This window comes from Epinephelus fuscoguttatus, linkage group LG13 (assembly GCF_011397635.1).
Source record: "Epinephelus fuscoguttatus linkage group LG13, E.fuscoguttatus.final_Chr_v1".
In the NCBI taxonomy this organism is placed as follows: Eukaryota; Metazoa; Chordata; class Actinopteri; order Perciformes; family Serranidae; genus Epinephelus; species Epinephelus fuscoguttatus.
The window spans coordinates 35,223,077-35,241,255 of record NC_064764.1 but is presented as its reverse complement, the minus strand read 5'-3'; the positions used below and the strand labels follow the sequence as shown (position 1 = coordinate 35,241,255).

The 18,179-nt window shown below is 39.1% G+C and overlaps 2 protein-coding genes across 2 annotated transcripts in view; one reads left to right on the top strand and one right to left on the bottom strand.

Moving 5' to 3' along the window:
- Positions 1-4,071, bottom strand: part of cryl1 (crystallin, lambda 1) — a 57,872-nt gene extending 53,801 nt beyond the window's left edge. The window contains exons 1-3 of the mRNA XM_049595114.1: positions 3,923-4,071; positions 3,098-3,205; positions 666-792 (exon numbers count right to left, since the gene is read on the bottom strand). Coding sequence (XP_049451071.1) covers positions 666-792; positions 3,098-3,205; positions 3,923-3,963 — 276 coding nt within the window. The 5' untranslated portion in view covers positions 3,964-4,071. The remainder of the gene's footprint in view (positions 1-665; positions 793-3,097; positions 3,206-3,922) is intronic.
- A 311-nt stretch (positions 4,072-4,382) lies between these two features.
- Positions 4,383-18,179, top strand: part of ift88 (intraflagellar transport 88 homolog) — a 34,712-nt gene continuing 20,915 nt past the window's right edge. Inside the window, exons 1-15 of the mRNA XM_049595129.1 lie at positions 4,383-4,568; positions 4,745-4,807; positions 6,469-6,528; positions 6,946-6,999; positions 7,278-7,341; positions 7,714-7,783; positions 8,677-8,767; positions 9,279-9,383; positions 11,281-11,383; positions 12,298-12,644; positions 13,026-13,096; positions 13,229-13,315; positions 15,399-15,498; positions 17,526-17,612; positions 17,835-18,021. Coding sequence (XP_049451086.1) covers positions 4,488-4,568; positions 4,745-4,807; positions 6,469-6,528; positions 6,946-6,999; positions 7,278-7,341; positions 7,714-7,783; positions 8,677-8,767; positions 9,279-9,383; positions 11,281-11,383; positions 12,298-12,644; positions 13,026-13,096; positions 13,229-13,315; positions 15,399-15,498; positions 17,526-17,612; positions 17,835-18,021 — 1,570 coding nt within the window. The 5' untranslated portion in view covers positions 4,383-4,487. The remainder of the gene's footprint in view (positions 4,569-4,744; positions 4,808-6,468; positions 6,529-6,945; positions 7,000-7,277; positions 7,342-7,713; positions 7,784-8,676; positions 8,768-9,278; positions 9,384-11,280; positions 11,384-12,297; positions 12,645-13,025; positions 13,097-13,228; positions 13,316-15,398; positions 15,499-17,525; positions 17,613-17,834; positions 18,022-18,179) is intronic.

Here is an 18,179-nt window from a genome sequence, read left to right as displayed (position 1 = left end):
ACAAAAATTAGCATTAGAATGATGGCAATTAACCATGACTGTGAATACATCGTGCTAATCAAGCCAGCAGCTACCGTTAGAATAAGCTCCACCCTCTTATCCAAATATGGTCACTTCTGGCTCCAAAAAACAAGGATGGAGACGACTTCAGCCGTTCAGCTGAAGTGCCAGACTCAAGGCTTCAAAACGAGTCCACAAACCTGTGGTGACTTCACAGTAGCTACATCCATTACTCATACAGTCTATGATCATAACACAATAGTTATTAGAGATAATGTTAGCATTCTGCTTTTATTACAGATAATAAATGTAAGAGTATTTCGGTGTTGTTCTTTGTTAACATGTGTTTTTCATGTTAAAGGTAACTTAAGTTGTCAAATATAGTGAAGTAAGAAGTACAATATTTCCCTCTGAAATAGTAGTAGCATAAAGTGAAAATACCCCAAAGAAGTTCGAGTACCTCAAGATTGTACATACTCAGTACATACTCAAGTAAATGTACTTAGTTACCCACACCGCAGTGATGGTAAACAAAGTTTCATCACCGTGTTAAATGTGTGATGGACGAACAAGTGAATGATACAAATCAGCAGAGACCAATCTCTCCTGATTCCAGCATGTAGGGTTCAACAAGTGCCAGTGCTGGGCGTGGTCTCGTGTGTCACCTGAACAAAGAAGGCTCCCTCCAGCGCCTGAGCCAGGTCATCGTACGTGCTGACCAGGGCGAGCTGCTGCGTGGCGCTCAGCTCTCCTCTCAGCATATGGGCTTCCTCCAGCTCCCCCAGCTGCTTCCTGAGCCAACACAGAGTGAAACACACAGCAAAAACACTGCAATTATGTTTGTGGGTAGACCCTGAATGTTGTCAGGTTGGTTTACCAGCCAAAACACAAACCTCAACTAACTGGCTGCTGGTCAAGAGTTGCACAGTAGCAGCACATAATTTACAGGATCAAATAAGTCAGTGACATGCCAGACCATGACTACATTTGTCAACATAAACGTGGTGTAAAGTGAGTAACACTTTATTAAAACTGGGTGCGTTGAGTAGAGACACTCCTCTCAGCTTGTTCAGCAAGAAATCAAACACAAAGGGAAACTGAAAACCAAAACAATGACACCATCTACTGTTCATACAGGCAACTGAACTGTTACAGTGACAGCACCAGAGGCAGCAAAAATATGCACAAGATAAATCAAAGTTAAATTGGTAACATCTTGGCATAGAATTTGGGTTGCTGCAGAGCTTCTTCATATTAGCTTGTTTTCTTGTTTTCACAAAAAGCCCTTTGTCATTCCACAGTAATGTTTAACTAGTGATCACTGAGCTGTGAAAGACTTTTTAGGCCTGAACACGTTTGTCCTTTTGTTCCTAGAGGAAGTCACTGATCATGCAATTCCCACGTGTTGTTTCAAGGAAGCACTGGAAGGAAGAAGAACAGGTTATATGTTGGACAGAGTCCATCTATATGCCTATATCTAATGTCCCCTTCATGCTTTGCAGCCACACACTCCTGTTGACTGGAAAGACAGAGGAATGTAAATCCCCTACTAAGGAAGGCAGCAAAGTGTTTGTAATGCACACCATCAAATGCTGATCATCATATTCTAGAGAGTTACAAACGTCGACCCAAAACTTACTGAATATCATCTTAGTCTGAGTGTGATCTATTGTTGGTACATGCTATATTCAATATATTGTCCAATATCTCCTCAGAAAAACACATTAAACTGATTACTCTCTGTGTATGAGAGCAAATTCAGTTCCACTCTGACTGTGAGTCCTTTAAAGCTGTGGTGGGCATTCAAGTTGTGTGAGAGAAAACTAGACTTCTGCACCTCCTCTTTGCTCTGTTTTCAGACTTTAGACAATCGAGTCGGGAGACTTTGACCAATCACTGGTCATCTCAGAGAGAGGGCGCTTCTATTGGTTGTTCTACAAATGCAGATGTGCGTGCAGGTCCCTTTAGTGAAAGCCTGATTCAATGGAGAATCTCGAAAAGACAGTTGCTAGTCTAGCATTGGTAACAACTGCCTACGCTGCAAAGCAACCCAAGAAAGGAAAACAAATGACCAAAAAGAGAGTCTAAAAGAGAGTCTGACAATGAATGAAGAAAAAAAACCATGTCAATATTAGCGAAGCATTTCTGAGGTGCACGTTTATGTAGCTAACATTAGCCAGAGCCTTGAATCCCAGTGTGTCCTCCGCCTCACTTTCCACTGCTATAGACCAACCCCCTGAGAAAAGAGTGAGCAGCAGCTCCGGAGAAGGATCCCTAGTCAGCAATCGCAGCAACTCAAATCCAGCTAGTGCAAACCCCAGTTCCAGGAGACCAGGCAGTCATGACTCCCCACTGGATCAGCAAACCTTCTGTTGCTGCTGATACACAGGTTAGACCTAGCACTAGCGCTGACCATCAGCCCACTGTGGCACCAAGCCTGGCCAAATCAAAGCGACTACAGCCGCTGACCCAAGGTCCATCTCACAAGGTACTACCTGCTCTCCTCCCAGATAAGCTGTCCACAGCGACAGGGAGCGGGGCAAATGGGTGGTGGAGTGGCTAGCTAGCCAATTCTTGTCTCATTTGTGGTCTGATAGACAGAGAGAGAATGCAGGGCAGGGACAAGCTGAGCAAATACGCTGCACGCAACTCTCCAATAACATAAGATTAAATAAATCAATATATGGGAAACACTGGGTTAATGTATGGGGCATGTACATATGCAATAACACATCACAAAAGAAAATAATGAAAACATTTCTCTACCTATCAGAAGATAATTCCAGAACAGACGACCAAGAAATCACAAGTAAACACAACATAGTTTCAGACTTCACTCAGTCTTATCTAGGACATCTGGGCAGATCATGTAAGTTTATTAGTTGCATCGTCTCAATAGGCTTTACACAGGCGCACAACATCAACAGTTTCTCGACCCGGCTGACGCTAAGTCCTCTCTCCAACAGGCCTGTAATCAGGCTGACTAGAGCGTGTTAATAACTATGGACAGTGCATGGAATGCTACATTACTTAAGACGGCATTACACAGTGTCTTTTATGCAGGACAAAGACTGCAGTATTGTGTCGTTCGGCTGACCTGATCTCTGTGAGAGCCTTGGCAGCCTGTCCTGGTTGGTTGTCGTAGATCTTCACATTGTAGCCTCCACTGATGAACACCATGGTCCAGGAGCGGCCTATCAGCCCACTGAAACACACAAATACACTTTTAGGATGTACTAGCAAATATTGGACTCTATTAATACATTTGAACATTTAATGTCACAGTTGGCCTGGTCTTTTTTTTTGGTCTTCTTCTTTGCTCATTGCTATGATGTGTCTGCACCATCACTTCCTCCATGGACAACAATGTTATGCTGCAGTATCTCTCTTGCTATGCCCGTCTCTTTTTGCAATTCCCAGCAGTTTACTGTTCCTTCCATACACTGGGGTTTGAGTTACACAACAAAATCACTGCAGGTTTTGCTGTTACTCATTTAAGCACATCCACCGTTATGTAGAAATTCAGGTTTGGGAGGTTGTGAACTTAGTTCCCATGTAAATTCAAGGAAAGAGGAGAGAATATTTGGCTGTGACTTTTACTATTTACATTCCAGGTTTAAGGGGGGGGGGTCACTGCTAAGGACTGCAAAGTTCAGCTGAGTGTGTAGAAATAATGAACAGGGTGCAGACAAGTTAAAATGTGCACAAAGAGTGGAGCCTCAGTGCAACTACCTCATAGAGTGAGTCAAACTTTGTCTACAGAAGCAAGGTATCACGATAAAGTACAAGAGGTCAGGGAATATCTTAGTTAGCTAACATGCCAATCAATGTAATGCAATCAGTAACCTATAATTAAATGTAAACTAAGCAAGCAAAAAGTAACTTGAGTACAAACATCATGCACGCGTCTTTTCTTGCTTACCTGCCGACCACAGTAATGATCTTCATGTCAGAAGAGCTCATTTTAAAACGTTATGAGATCAGCTGTGACAAACCTTTCTCAACTTGCATCAGAACTGTGCACCTCCCCTACACAGTTACACTCATGGTCACACGGCTATATATCGGTACGGTAAGCTAGAAGGACCAAACAAGTTTCCAAAAAGTGCAACATAATGTATTTTCCAACAAAAAAAACACAAAACACATTACCGCCATTTAATTTAGCTGTTACTGTTTATCAAAAGTTATATTTACACTGTTAAAGACGAAAAAAAAACAAAAAACAAAATCTATAGTGTCTTACGGCTGTATCCTAGCAACGGCAGAACTCAGCCTCAGCCAATTGTGTTAAAGCTGATTGATGATTGACGCGTAAATGACCAATCAGATTTTAGAATTGTAACTGTCCCACCCACGTCGCATTGGATTGTGGGATGGAATCCTGAAACGACAACAAACTAGCTGCGCCGTTATCTCCGGTAGATAACCAATTGTTTTCCATATTTATAAGTGTTTCGTTATTCCATCTCACCGAAGAAGGAGAGATGGAAAACGTACATCTGGCGGTGGAGGAGGAGGATCTTTATTCGGGTTACAACGACTATAATCCGACATTTGACTCCGAGGTGAGTTAGCGACTGTGCTAATGTTATATTAACGCTAGTTAACTTAGCTCTGAAGTTGGCAGAGCTCAGAGCCATTTGCAATCGTCAACACAAGTATATTTGAAATGATTAATTTGCTACGTCTACTGTTGTATTGGTATGTAATGAATAAAAACTAATTATTGATTAATTTCAAGGAGTTGGAGAATGATGTAGGCTTCCAGCAAGCAGTGAGAACAAGTCATGGGAGAAGACCCCCGGTGAGTACCCACCATTATTTAGAGTAGTTATTTTACAGATTTTATTATTATTATTATTATTATTATGAAATATAAATTGACTGTTAAATTATAATATGATATTATATGTCACGACTCTCAGCAGTAATAAAAGTTACCAAGATTAGCCCCACCTTTATCAGCGACAACTAAAAGAAGTGATGTATACATTAATGCAGCAATAATCACATTATTATACTGTAATGGTTCATTTATGTATTATGAGTACTAGATAGATAGATAGATAGATAGATAGATAGGTATTACTTTATTGATCCCAGACTGGGAAATTCTTGTGTTACAGCAGCAAGTAATCAAACAGTATGTGCACAGTAATATACATGTAAATACGAGAAGACATAACAGATAAAAAATAAAATATAAGAGAATATAGAAATACATATACAAAAAAAAGTAGTACTAAAGTTTAAAATATACAAGAGAAATATACAGGAATAAAATAAAAATATGAAAATTGCAGGAGTAAACAAAGAAGGTCAGTTATATACACAACACAGTGAGAAGTGAGGAAGACGCTGTGAAAATGTGCAAAATAGCTAACATGTGACAAACAGAACTTTTACCCTTAACCAAGTTTTTCTATACTGGGGTAGTGTGACTTTTATTCAAGCAAAAGATCAAATACTTTTTCCACCACTGCACAGGAAGGATAAATTCAGGTTCAAGTAGGCTTTGCTGGTTTCAAGGTGTTAAGGTGTACCGGAGTATTGAGAAAACCTGACAGTATGAATTTCAACACCTTGAAAAATTCCAATGCTTCTCTTTCTTGTAAAGTAATAAACATACAAAATAACAATTTTTAAAAAAGTAATTAATAACTAATAAACATACAATACACATAACTGTACTCTTATTCTGTACTGTAGTTAAAATTTTCACACATCCTCAGCACAGTGATGATATGTTTTGTTTTTGATTTTTTTAATATATTAAGTACTGGTGTTAAACACTAGTATAATTCACATTTTATTTTTATTTTTAATGCACATTTTCCTTAATTTGTTTTTACCTTACTGCCTTATATTTACATACTTCTTTTTTTTTTTTTTAACTATTATTCTTACATCTTATAATGCTCTATTCTTTACATCGGAGCAACTGTAACAGATCACAAATTTCCCTCTGGGATCAGTAAAGTATTTCTGACTGATAGGGAATTGCTTGGGTATTGAGGCGATGTATTGTAGTGCACAGCGAGCACCACTAGAGGTCAGTGTCCACTGGTGGAATGGGCAGCTGAGCTGAGAAAGATGGTGACTGCCAGTGGTGGGGATAATGCAACAAAACTCATCAAAAAGAAAAATGCCTCTCCCCCAGTTTAGCAGTATTGCCACATATAACTATGTTAACATGATTTCTTCTAAGTACAAAGGCAGTTTATCATCTGTCACAGCAACAAGTGTCATTGGGTCCTAGCAGGGTCTTATTATCTATTCATTATATAATGTGTAAGTATTTAAACCCAGCAAGACTTGTCTAAGAAGGTTTATCGCATATTAGAAACACGGCATTGTAGACTAGACAATGACATACATGCTGCAATGACTGCTATCACCAGTAGCTCATCTTTTTGGCCTTCATTTTTTTTTAATAACACAAATGTCATGTCTTTAATTATCCAGATGACTGCCAAATTTCCTGGCACTGCCGTTGGAGCTCGGCCTTTGGCTTCGTCTTTTGGAGTAAGTACAATGTACTGGCATCATTTTATGTCAGACCAGCAGCACTTGCAGCTCATGTTATCTTGTGAAAAGGAGTCCTGCACACACAAGACTTTTATTGAATCAGCCCATCAAACGAACATTCTCATCCCCACAGAGTTTTTTGTAAAAAAAAAAGACACAAATTAATAAATAAATTTAGCAGTACGTACAGTAGGTGTCAAAGTGTGCAGCTGAAAATGATGCAGCTGCATGAAAACATTTTGCAGGATAAAGAATCACCATACACTCACAACAACCAAGATGAAGAACATTTCAAATGTACACTGTTATGAATGAGCATGGTTCTGTCTCATAACTTTGTGATAAATGATATTGTAAGGTAAACATACCTAAATTATTCTCACCTGTTTTATTGTTACTTATTGTTTGATGAAGGCGCGGATCCCCATGGCCTCTTCAATGGGCAGACCCATGACTGGAGCTGTGCAGGTGAGGGGGACTGAAGGTCCTATGATACATTCATCAAAAGCACTTCATCTCACTTACTCATTAGCATCAGAGGTTTTATTAGAGTTTTAACTTGTGATTTTACAAATATTTGTATTTTCACAACTTGCCAGTATCATGTATTGAATCAAAGCTCGATAACAAACTAATAGCTCTGTTTTGTGAAGACAATTGTGAAAATGTAGCACATGTGGAAGCTCTCTCGAATTTTTCCTTTTTTTCTTTTTTCTTTTTCTTTTTTTTTGCTGTGTACATGTCAGGACGGAGCAGCCCGACCGATGACTGCTGTCAGAGCAGCAGGTTACACCTCCTCCATGACTCGTGGTGAGTTAAAGAGAAACACAACAGAACTAGTCTATCACAGCTACTTTAGTGATTCATTCTTGCTCTATATGTGTTGATTTGGATTACTGCATGTTTGTGATTTAGCTTGCGTTTCTGTGGCTGCTCATTTTTGCTGTGTCAGCATTGTGGATGTGGTTCTTTAGGAATAGACACAGTTGTGGAGAGGATGTGTCAGCATGACACAGCAGCAGGAAGCAGGATGTTATTTGTTGTTTTTGTTGGTTCTGAGCTTCAAAAACGTGAAAGAATTTAGCTCTTTTTATTCATATGAACCTCTGTGTGTATCTGTAAGGACAGACTGTAATCATGTAAACAAAAAAGTATAATTATTAGTGTGATTTGTATTTTCAGGCTCAACCTTTGACCCTCTGGGTCAGTCCAGGGGCCCTGCACCTCCACTTGAAGCAAAGAATGAGGACACGTGAGTAGTCACTCTTTAAACTGTTTCAGTGTATAAGATTATCTCTGCATCATCCTCAGTAAGTGTTTTCCTCTCAGCAGTGTTTAAGGAAAAGACCTGTACAGAGGTATTTATAGGACTCACAAAGTGCTTCACATTTGACACCCCTATTTACAACCAACTAATAAATCCAACACATTTAGGGTTCTGTAACTCTTTTAACATTTTGTTAAGACTGACTTGTAGTTTTGTCAGAGATATCTGTTGGAGCCATAATATAATTTTTTTTCTTTTCATTTTATTCTTATTTTGATACAAGGTAAATATAAATACACATATGCAGTTATTAAACTGAACACAGGGTGGAGCATTCATGTGTGAAGGGCATATAGGTAAGCTCCAGGTAATGGGAATCAGGTGTGTGGAATGGAAACCAACCAGTTTTTGACTTAAATCGTAGTGACTTTCTGATCAAATCTGAACAAACCACTCAGGGGCCAATGGGTGATCTTGTTCTGTACGCATGTTCTGAGCTAAGAATAAACCATGTCCAGTGTGCGTTATCTATTTGGGTTTGGTGATCCATTTATTGTCAATACAATATACACATGCTCACCATAATATAGAGGGGCAACAGCACTGTCCATATGTAGTCATTATTCCATTCTGCACAAAAAGAAAAGAACAGCCTTGTTGTATTAGATTTTTAAATAAAGAATGTACATTTTATGCCCTCAATGTCATTTTTCCCTATTTTATTGAAAATGGTATCCAACAACGATATTTTTCAAGGTATTGTATCAAAGTTAGAAATGTCAGTATTGTGATGACACTAGTATCTTGTGCAGCAGGTAGGGAAAGGCTTGAGCAGCAGTATCACACATTGTTGTGTTTCTTTGTCTGTGGTCTGTCAGGCCTGAAGAGAAGATCAAGATTCTGGAGAAGAAAGTGAACGACCTGATAGAAGAGAGCTGCATGGCACAGAGCATGGGAGCCTTACAACTGGTCAGACTCTGTCAGTCTTTAACAGGCTGTTTAGTAAATCAATAGCTGTGTGGATTTGAAAAGAAGGGCCTCCAAGTGAGGCACTGATTCATTTTTCATGGTGTCAGCTCTGTAGTCCCGCACACTGGATTGAGTATCAGGTTAAATTGTATCGTCAAGGGTGCCTTATGTTTTCTACCTAATTCAACTCTGTAATAAAGTTGTTGGCTCACCTGCCAAAGCTGATAAACCTAAAGAAGGTGGCCAAAATCTCAAGTTTCTCACCCTTCTCATAGCATTAAAAATCTGCTATAATTTACTGGACTGATTTAGAATTGAAGCAATCAAATGCTTTCTGAAAATCTGACTTGACAAATGAACAATATTTGTCATTGACACATTTGACTGGCATGTACTATTATTCATTCTGGATGTGGCTGCTGGTGTCACCACTGTGTTTGTTTCTTTGTGTCTTTGTGTGGACGATGTGCATGTCTCCCTATTTTATGTTCTGGTACTGATGTGCTTACAGGCTCTTGAAAAAGCCAAAGAGGCAGGGAGGAAAGAGAGAGCACTGGTGAGACAGAGGGAACAGTCTGGCAATGCGGACCACATCAATTTAGACCTCACCTACTCCGTAAGTAAAGCTGCTGTATATCAAAGGTTGTTCCAGTGTCTGTAAATGAAATGACTAAATATTTACCTGCTGCACTCTGACATAAAAACACATTTTTAAGCCTGTTTTTTTATTAGTTACTCAGTGACTAATATCACCTGTTGTTGTTTTGCAAGCTTAGTTATTTGCGATTCAATAAATGGAGTGTGTGAGGAGATATTTGGTGATCAAGTGCTTTAATCTTTTTTCCTTATTTGGCAAATCCACTGGCCCTCAATCCACCTTCTTCGTCTCTTTAAAGAAAAAGTTAGTTTTTCATAGTCAGTCAAAAATTGACATTACACAAACACCAATTTTACATTACGGACGCTTCAAAATAAATGAACAGACAATAAAATAAATTGGCACTTAATGCAAATAAAATGTAACTAACACATTTTTTGGCAATAGCCAAGTGTGACTCCGTGGATTGTGGATTGCCCTCAGCCAGGCCACATCTAAAGCAAAGGGGTGAGAAATAGTAGGTTGAACCCATGAAGCTTGGAAGGGGTGAGGTACGTCTCATGAAGAAAATTTGAATTGAATTAATCTATATCTTGAGTTTAGTGCACAAGTAACACCATTGCTACATAGGTCTCTCCACAGTGCAGGATCAGTCTCTATATCTAAATCCCTCCCCCACCTAAGATCTTTACAGTTCAGAAATTGAGATAAAAGGTAGCAGGGCTTCATAAACCTAAGAGATGGTTCCCTGCATTGGTTGACCATCACGAAAACAAGGTTTGATTGGTGACATGTTGGGTAGTTTCCACTCACTTTGGAGGTTTACCCTTATAAAATGTCTTAATTCTAAGTGTTACAAGAAATCTTTGTCAGATCGTTGATATTTTTCCTTTAACTGTTAGAAGTAAATTAATATTCCATCCATATAACAGTGTTCCAATGTTAACAATGTTACGCCAAGAATCAAAGTTTTTATTCTGGTACAGGATAGAAATAAGCCTATTTTCCCACAAGGGAGTCTTGGGAGGCTGAAAACTTGGCCCAAGCATCTTGTGTATTTTAAACCAAGTTTGGACTGAGTGAACAAGGATTACAGGAAGTACTTCAAACTTCAAACTTTCCATCCCATTTATGTGAAATATCAAACAGACTGCGCTCGTTCATTTCCAGCCTTTCAGTGTTCAGCCATGAAAGTGAGGGATCCCCCTCTAAAAATCTAGATTGTGCGGCCAAATAATACAGTCAAAAATTAGGACGTTTTAATCCTCCTTTTGCATAATCTAGGGTAAGTTTATTTAAAAGCGACCCTTGGGGATTTACCTCGCCAAATAAATTTTCTGCTCAGCTTGTCTATCTTCTTCATCTTTCTGGAGTATGGTGGCTATGTAAGAATAAGACAATACACTGTATTTAGTTGTGACGTGACATTGTCTGAGATTTGCCAGTTTCAAACTGGAACAAGAAATGTGTTTATCACCACTCAAAAGTGCCTCAGAAGTATATTACTCGCAGCTACATCATATGTTAGGGTGCATTCTCTTTCTGATTGTTCTTGACGATGGCATATATAGCCTTTATGTATTTAATTACTGTACGTACAGTGATGTTTATTAATACTTTTTAAAAGACTGTGGGAAATGTATTTCTTCTTCTCATTCATATTAATTGACTTCTAGTTATTTTCATGTTAAATGGAGAGACACAGTAAACAAAGTATCTGGCAGAAATTGATCCACAGCAGCTGAGCACATGTTTGGCCTCGGAGGTAGTGGACTAACCTCTCAGCTATGTGGGCACAGTTCACAGGAAACGAATTAAATGAAAAGTTAGCTTCTGTGAGTCACTTCCTCACATCGTAACCTTTTTATTATTCATTATTAAATTTAGAAATATTGAATATTTCTTTCATTACCAGGTTTTGCTCAACCTTGCCAACCAGTATGCAAACAATGAGATGTACCCAGAGGCCCTGAACAGCTACCAGGTCATTGTGAAGAACAAGATGTTCAGTAACGCAGGTGAGCAGACCACTCAGCTTCATACTCATTATATAGATTTGTTTAAATCACAGACTGTTTAAAATAATGGATGTAGCCACTGTGACATTGCCTGTTGGTTTGTGGGCCGCAAGTTTGGCATTTTGGCTGTCACCATCTTGAATATTTGGAGCCAGAAGTGACCACATTTGTACGAGAGGATGGCGATAACTGTTTTCTTTTTTCCTGAAAAGCTGAACATCAGACTCCTCAGAGGTTTTTTTAGTACAACCAAACGCTGAACAAGACTTTTTATGGGCAACTAAACATTACAATTAACTTTTACAAACTGAAAACACACAAAATAGCTACAGTTACAGCTACACCTTTACTCTGTTAACCTGGGGTTACGCCATGGTTATGTTACCTAACCAAAATTGTTGCCTTGTCAGCAGATGGCACCTACTTGTCACTCAAAGCAGCCACGCCGTTAATTTTGCCTAACTTTAGGCGTTAATAATATTTAACCGCAGTAAGTTGTACAAAAATTCAATCCAAACAGTTGTGAATTGAGAAATTAGCTATAGATTCCGATAGTATTTTTTATAAGGCTGTAAACATGTTTATTTCTGTTGTATATCGCCCTTTTAAAAGCCACCAGACTTTGTAATATTGTGTGACTTTGGTGAATCCAAAATACACTTTGCTGCAGCTTCTCCAAATTGGAGACGTGCCGACTGCCATCTACTGTAGCTTAAACACTGACTATTGATAAGTAACTCATAAAACCACACTTCTAAAAACTACCCCTTTAAGATAGTCAACAGATAGCATAAAAAATGACAAAGACTTTCGGTGTACTTGGCAAATAATCCTCCCTGTGTCATATTATTTGCTGTAGCAGTTGTATGTTTGTTGTGGTTTTCCCTCAAACAACATCTGTGCTGCTCCTCCAGGCCGTCTGAAGGTCAACATGGCCAACATCTACGTCAAACAGAAGAGCTACCCCAAAGCCATCAAGTTCTACCGGATGGCGCTGGATCAGATCTCCAACGCTCACAAGGAAATGAGGATCAAGATCATGCAGAACATCGGCGTCGTCTTTGTCCGCATGGGCCAGTACTCGGATGCCATAACATCATTTGAACACATCATGAGTGAGAGTCCCAACATCAAGACAGGCTTCAACCTCATCCTGTGCTATTATGCCATTGGAGACAGGGAGAGGATGAAGAAGGCCTTTCAGAAGCTCATCTCTGTCCCTCTGGGGATCGACGATGAAGACAAGTACATCACATCTAATGTGAGTTACAGTTAAATGTGTTTGTTTATTAATACATGTAGACTTATAGTGTGTATTAAGTTTCTTTCTTTGTTAGGGTGTGTGTGTGTGTGTGTGTGTGTGTGTGTGTACAGTAGTTGTCTATAATCTTCATCTTTCTTGCGAAGCGCCATTGTTTTGGTGTTTCTGTCCTGCACTGTTGTATAATAATGATCACTGCTCATACAAACTATTCAGTCGTCTTATTTCTGCCTTTCATCTTGTAACAAATGAAGCAGTTTACTATACTCCTTTTTCTGTAGGTGACAACAACAGACTTTATACAGAGCAACAATATTTACAGTGTGTTGGGTACTGTTGAATAACTTCTCATTGTCAGCCTTGTCCTGTCGTCTCTCTCAGGACGACACTGAATCAAGTATGGTCACTGAGGCCATTAAGAACGACAAACTTCACCAGATGGAGAGAGACCTGTAAGAAAAGTCTCAACACAAACACACACTCGTCCTCAGCAATACATCATCATGTGATTATCGTCTTGTCCTTAAAAGCTTGTTGTATTTACCTGTTGTCCTCTTCTGTTTCTGCCTGTGAACTGTACATAGAAAAGTCCTGGCTGAGAAGCACATCATGACCGCAGCCAAGCTCATCGCTCCGGCCATTGAGACTTCTTTTGCTACTGGCTTTGACTGGTTTGTTACTGTTGGCTTTTTATTTATTTTATTTTAACATCTGAACACTAGGGGGCAGACAATGATCCAAAGGACTCCAGCTCCATGACAGTCATCTGAAGAACTCAGAAACACAAAAACATGATTTTCAAAACACTGTGACACTATACTTTATTATATATTAGTGTTTCTGCTAAACTGCTGTATAGATGCTGAACTGGGCTCAGACTACAGGAGTTTTGAGAATTTACCCTGAATTCACTCCTCCCAATAAAAAAGGGAAATCTAGTCATGGACTTTGTTTGGTACTAATGTTCGGCCCAGATTATAAAGTAATGTGAGAGGTTTACAGATCAGGTCTTATGATAATAGTAATATCATAAACAGACAAGACATGAAAACAACAACTTTTAAAAGAACTGATAAAACACTTTAGTATATAAAAACTGAGGAAATAAGAGATGGTCTAAATGAACTTAAAACTCAAGTAAAATCAGGAAAGGCTCTCAGATTTAAGTATGTTATAAGAAGGGATTTAAAAGAGATCACTGACTCGGCCGACCTGATTTTCTCGGGCAGACTGTTCCAGAGCCTTGAGGGTTCTGACAGCAAATGCTCTGTCTACTTAAGTTTTTTAGTCAGGCCTCTGAAACAGACCAAAGACCTTTGCCCGACGACCAAAGTATGTCCTTGCGCATACAGCATTAAGAGGTCAGAGATGTAGCTGGGAGAGAGACCATGAAGAGCCGTATTGAAGTAATCAATAAAATCTATTCTAAAACATACTGTGTACCAGTGTAAAGAGGCTAAAACTGGAGTGATGTGATCATGCCTCTTAGCAACTGACTTCTGTACATTCTGGAGTCGATTTTTGATTCAGGCAAGAAAAGAAGCAGATGCAGTAATTGAGGCGTGAAGAAATGAAGGCGTGTGAAATTGTCTCTGTGTCTTTACAAGTTCAAATGGATCATATTTTGAAATATTTCTAAGATGATAAAAGTTGCATAAGCTTTGTGACATGCTGCTCGAAACTTTAATTACTCTGAAACCACACTTCAAAAATTCTTGCAACAGGTTTGATATTATCCAATAGGGGACCAGCCAAAGGTAGAATTTATTAAGTAATGTGGTGGAGCCCGATGACAACAATCTCTGTTTAGTCTGAGTTCAGCTGAAGACATTTTTTGACATCCAGCTTTTAACATCAGTAAGGCAGTCATTGAGTGAACCCATCATTCCATGGTCTGTGGATCTAACGGGCAGGTACATCTGTGTATCGTCAGCATAAAAATGAGTCCTAAACCTCCTGAACTGCACACAGACTCATCAGGGCCGCCCTGGTAATTTCAAACATGTTTGATATTTAGGATTTACAATCTGGATGTTTATGGTTATGATAACGTAACAGTAATGAGTGGCTAATGTTAGCCAGCTTACTACTGTTGTTAAATGTTTAAAAAGACAGTCAAATCTCACCTTGCTGAAGAATAGTGTTGACCATTTTCTCATCCAGACTCGTTTAGCGTTCTGCTCTCGTTTTTCTCACTGCAAAGCATTGGTTAACATTACAGCAAATTGTCACACCATGTTACTCTATTTGGTTTACATTGGTCTCCCCATGAGATCACATGGTGCATTCATGCTCTCTTTGGCACAATAATCTTAATAAATATCCTGTAGTTGGTGTTGTACCCTAATTTTAAATCTTGTAATATGTGCATGTTTGAGATTGGAAAGAACAACATCGGTGAATTTTCTCCTGATGAATATGACGCAACCTGGCTTCAAAACCAGTGAGGATTATAAAACTCCTGTAGTCTGAGCCCAGCTTTAATCAAAATTCTGTTTTGGGACTGCAAATCAAAAGTTTAGGGAGTGTCACTGGATGTCTTAGAATGTTTTCTCTTGATCCCCGTAATCAGATTTACAATTTTCCTGGACTTCCCACCCACTTAGATCACTCTACAGGCAAAGATGGAAACAATAATAACTGCTGGACACAAGTTTTTAAATTTATTTTGCACAGTTTCAGGCCAGTAAAAGAGGCAGGCAGCAGATAGCAGTGTTACACTGTGCATGTATGGTTCTTGTTTTTCTCTTTTAGGTGTGTGGACATGGTGAAGAGCTCTCAGTATGTGGAGCTTGCCAACGATCTGGAGATAAACAAAGCCATCACCTACCTCAGACAGAAGGACTTCAACCAGGTGACTGTTTGTCTTAACGGGATAAAGGGCAATACCACTCAGTTTAGGCTGCTCACTCCTTCAGTTTGTGTTTGTTGCTGCAGTATTGTGCTAATATCTGCCACCTTGTAATAGATTTGATAGAACATGCCAAATATTGTATGCAGAAATTGTTAAAGTGGGTGGTATTTCCCTTTAAATACACGTAAGATGTGGGTGATCCGGTCTTTGTTGTCCTCTTCATTTCATTTTTCCATCTTTTGTGATTTGTATATTTATTACAACATTATTTACCAGCGTTGTTTTACATGTCCGTTTTCTCCTGCTCATGGTGTTTTAGGAGTGTGCAGTATCAGACTCAGATTTCCCCCTTCTCATTACCCTCCATTCTCTCTTGCTTTTGTCTTGTTTTCTTCCCATCTGCATGCCTAAGGTTGAGGTATGTGTGCTTTCTGTTTCCATGTTCACTTTTAGATTGTGTTGGGTTTTCTTTTTTCTTTTTCCTGACATGTTACTACTTAACATTGCACTTTTCCAAATAACAACACTGCCAGGGGAAGTTGGAAAAGCAGTTATTGCTTTAAAACCCACAGACCAGTGAAGGAAATTATAATTATACCTTCGTTAACAATTTACCGCTGAGTTCATAACGAACTGCAGCTTTGCCAGTGGAGCTGGTCTGCGGTCAGCAGTTGAACACTGATAACACTTGCCAGCTCCAAGGTTTTTCAATTATATGAACCTACAGCAGCCAACTCTCTAACATCGACAGGCCTTACATCTGTGGAACCCCAAAATGTTCGATATCAGGAAATTAGAAAGACATTATGAAGTTGATAACCATATGAATTCATTTTGTGAAATATATAAATGAATCAACAATTTTCAACTCAAAACGTTTTGTCATTGTTCATTTTTCTGATTAGCTGGATATCAGTTTTATTTCACTATAGACACTTTATTTCAAAATGCCCTTTTTCTAAAGTCAGTTTTTATTTAATTTTGGTATTTGTCCCAGTAACACTTTCATATCATGCCAAGTTTTACTTTATAATATCACTTTTCATGACAGTGGTGTGCTGTTTTTATTTAGAGCTGAAAATAGATGGTTGGTTCAGAATTACTTTGACATTGTTGTCTCCCGCTAAAAGGAGCTAACTGGCTAACTCTGGTAGCATTTGTTGAACTTGCTATCTAAAGAGACAGGGCACATGTGATTGGTTTTCCTCTCTTTTTGTTATGTCCACGCTACTTTCAATTCCTCCTCACCTCGGCACAAACTTTGCAGTGAAAAATAGGCATATACAATGACGCAGATCCCCAACACTGCAGATTGACTGACAGCTGTCTGTTAACTTATGCTACATGACACTGTTTGGATCTATCCAGGACTATTCATGTTGAGTAAAAATGACTATAGTTTATCATCGTCACTGACGTACATTTTATCGCCCAGCCCTGAGGACGAAATAACATTTTATAATGAGTTGAGTTTCATGAATTATTTCACTAATGATTGTTTAACTTATATATATTTTCCATGATGTTTTCATGTGATTATTTATTTCATAAGTATCTATTAATTTATCCGATACTGAACACTTTGGAGCTCCATATTCATCTGATGCATGTGTGTGTGGTGCTTTAACACTCCTGATAGACGGTGGTGGTTTAACCTGTAGCATCCATGCAGCTGTAGCCTAGGTGGTGGTTTCTGAAAACTTTTACAACTTTAAAACTGGAAAATCTCCCCAGTATGTAACACACTTCCAGCAGCATAACAACCAATTAAATATGAATAGTTTTATTTCAAAGTTATGTGTCTGAGGAAAAAGCTCATTACACTGTGTATCATCATCAGTCATTTTTTATCTTTAAACTCTTTCATAAATTGGGGTTTACTTCATGGTTTATAGGGGTCCCTTCACTTGTCTAATTTATATACTGTAGGTGTTTTACATACTGGGGTAATCGGCTTGTACTGAAGTTATGCAGTATTATTGTATATATAATGTTTACCCTGACAGCTTTTTATTATGTGTTATCAGGCAGTGGAGACTCTGAAGACGTTTGAGAAGAAGGACAGCAGAGTGAAGAGTGCTGCTGCCACCAACCTCTCCTTCCTCTACTTCCTGGTAAGAACCTCTCATTGACTAATCAAAAGGCTCTCAGATAACACACAGATACATTTATAAAGAAGCTGAATGAGTTGTTCAGGTGCTCAAGGACACTTCAGCACAGTGGATGTTTGCTGTCGAGTGTATTTCCAGTTGTAACAATGGCTGAATCACAGCCTCCGCTCTCTGTACCAACCTGCTGCCGGTTTATTCTTCCTCTCTGATCTTTCTGTGTTACAGGAGAAGGACTACGACCAGGCCGACCGGTACGCTGACCTTGCCATGACTGCTGATCGCTACAACCCGGCAGCACTTATCAACAAGGGCAACACGGTGTTCGTCAAACAAGACTATGAGAAGGCTGCAGAGTTCTACAAAGAAGCTCTGAGGAATGATTCGTCCTGCACCGAGGCCCTCTACAACCTGGGTAACATCCATGTCCATGATACAGTGTAGTAGCGGATAATCTAGACATTGATTTATAGTAACCTTAACACAAAGTGCACATGGATCATTCATTCATGAATATCATGGATGCCTAAAGCCCAGTGCAGACCAAAGATTTGCGAATATGCTGTGCAGCGT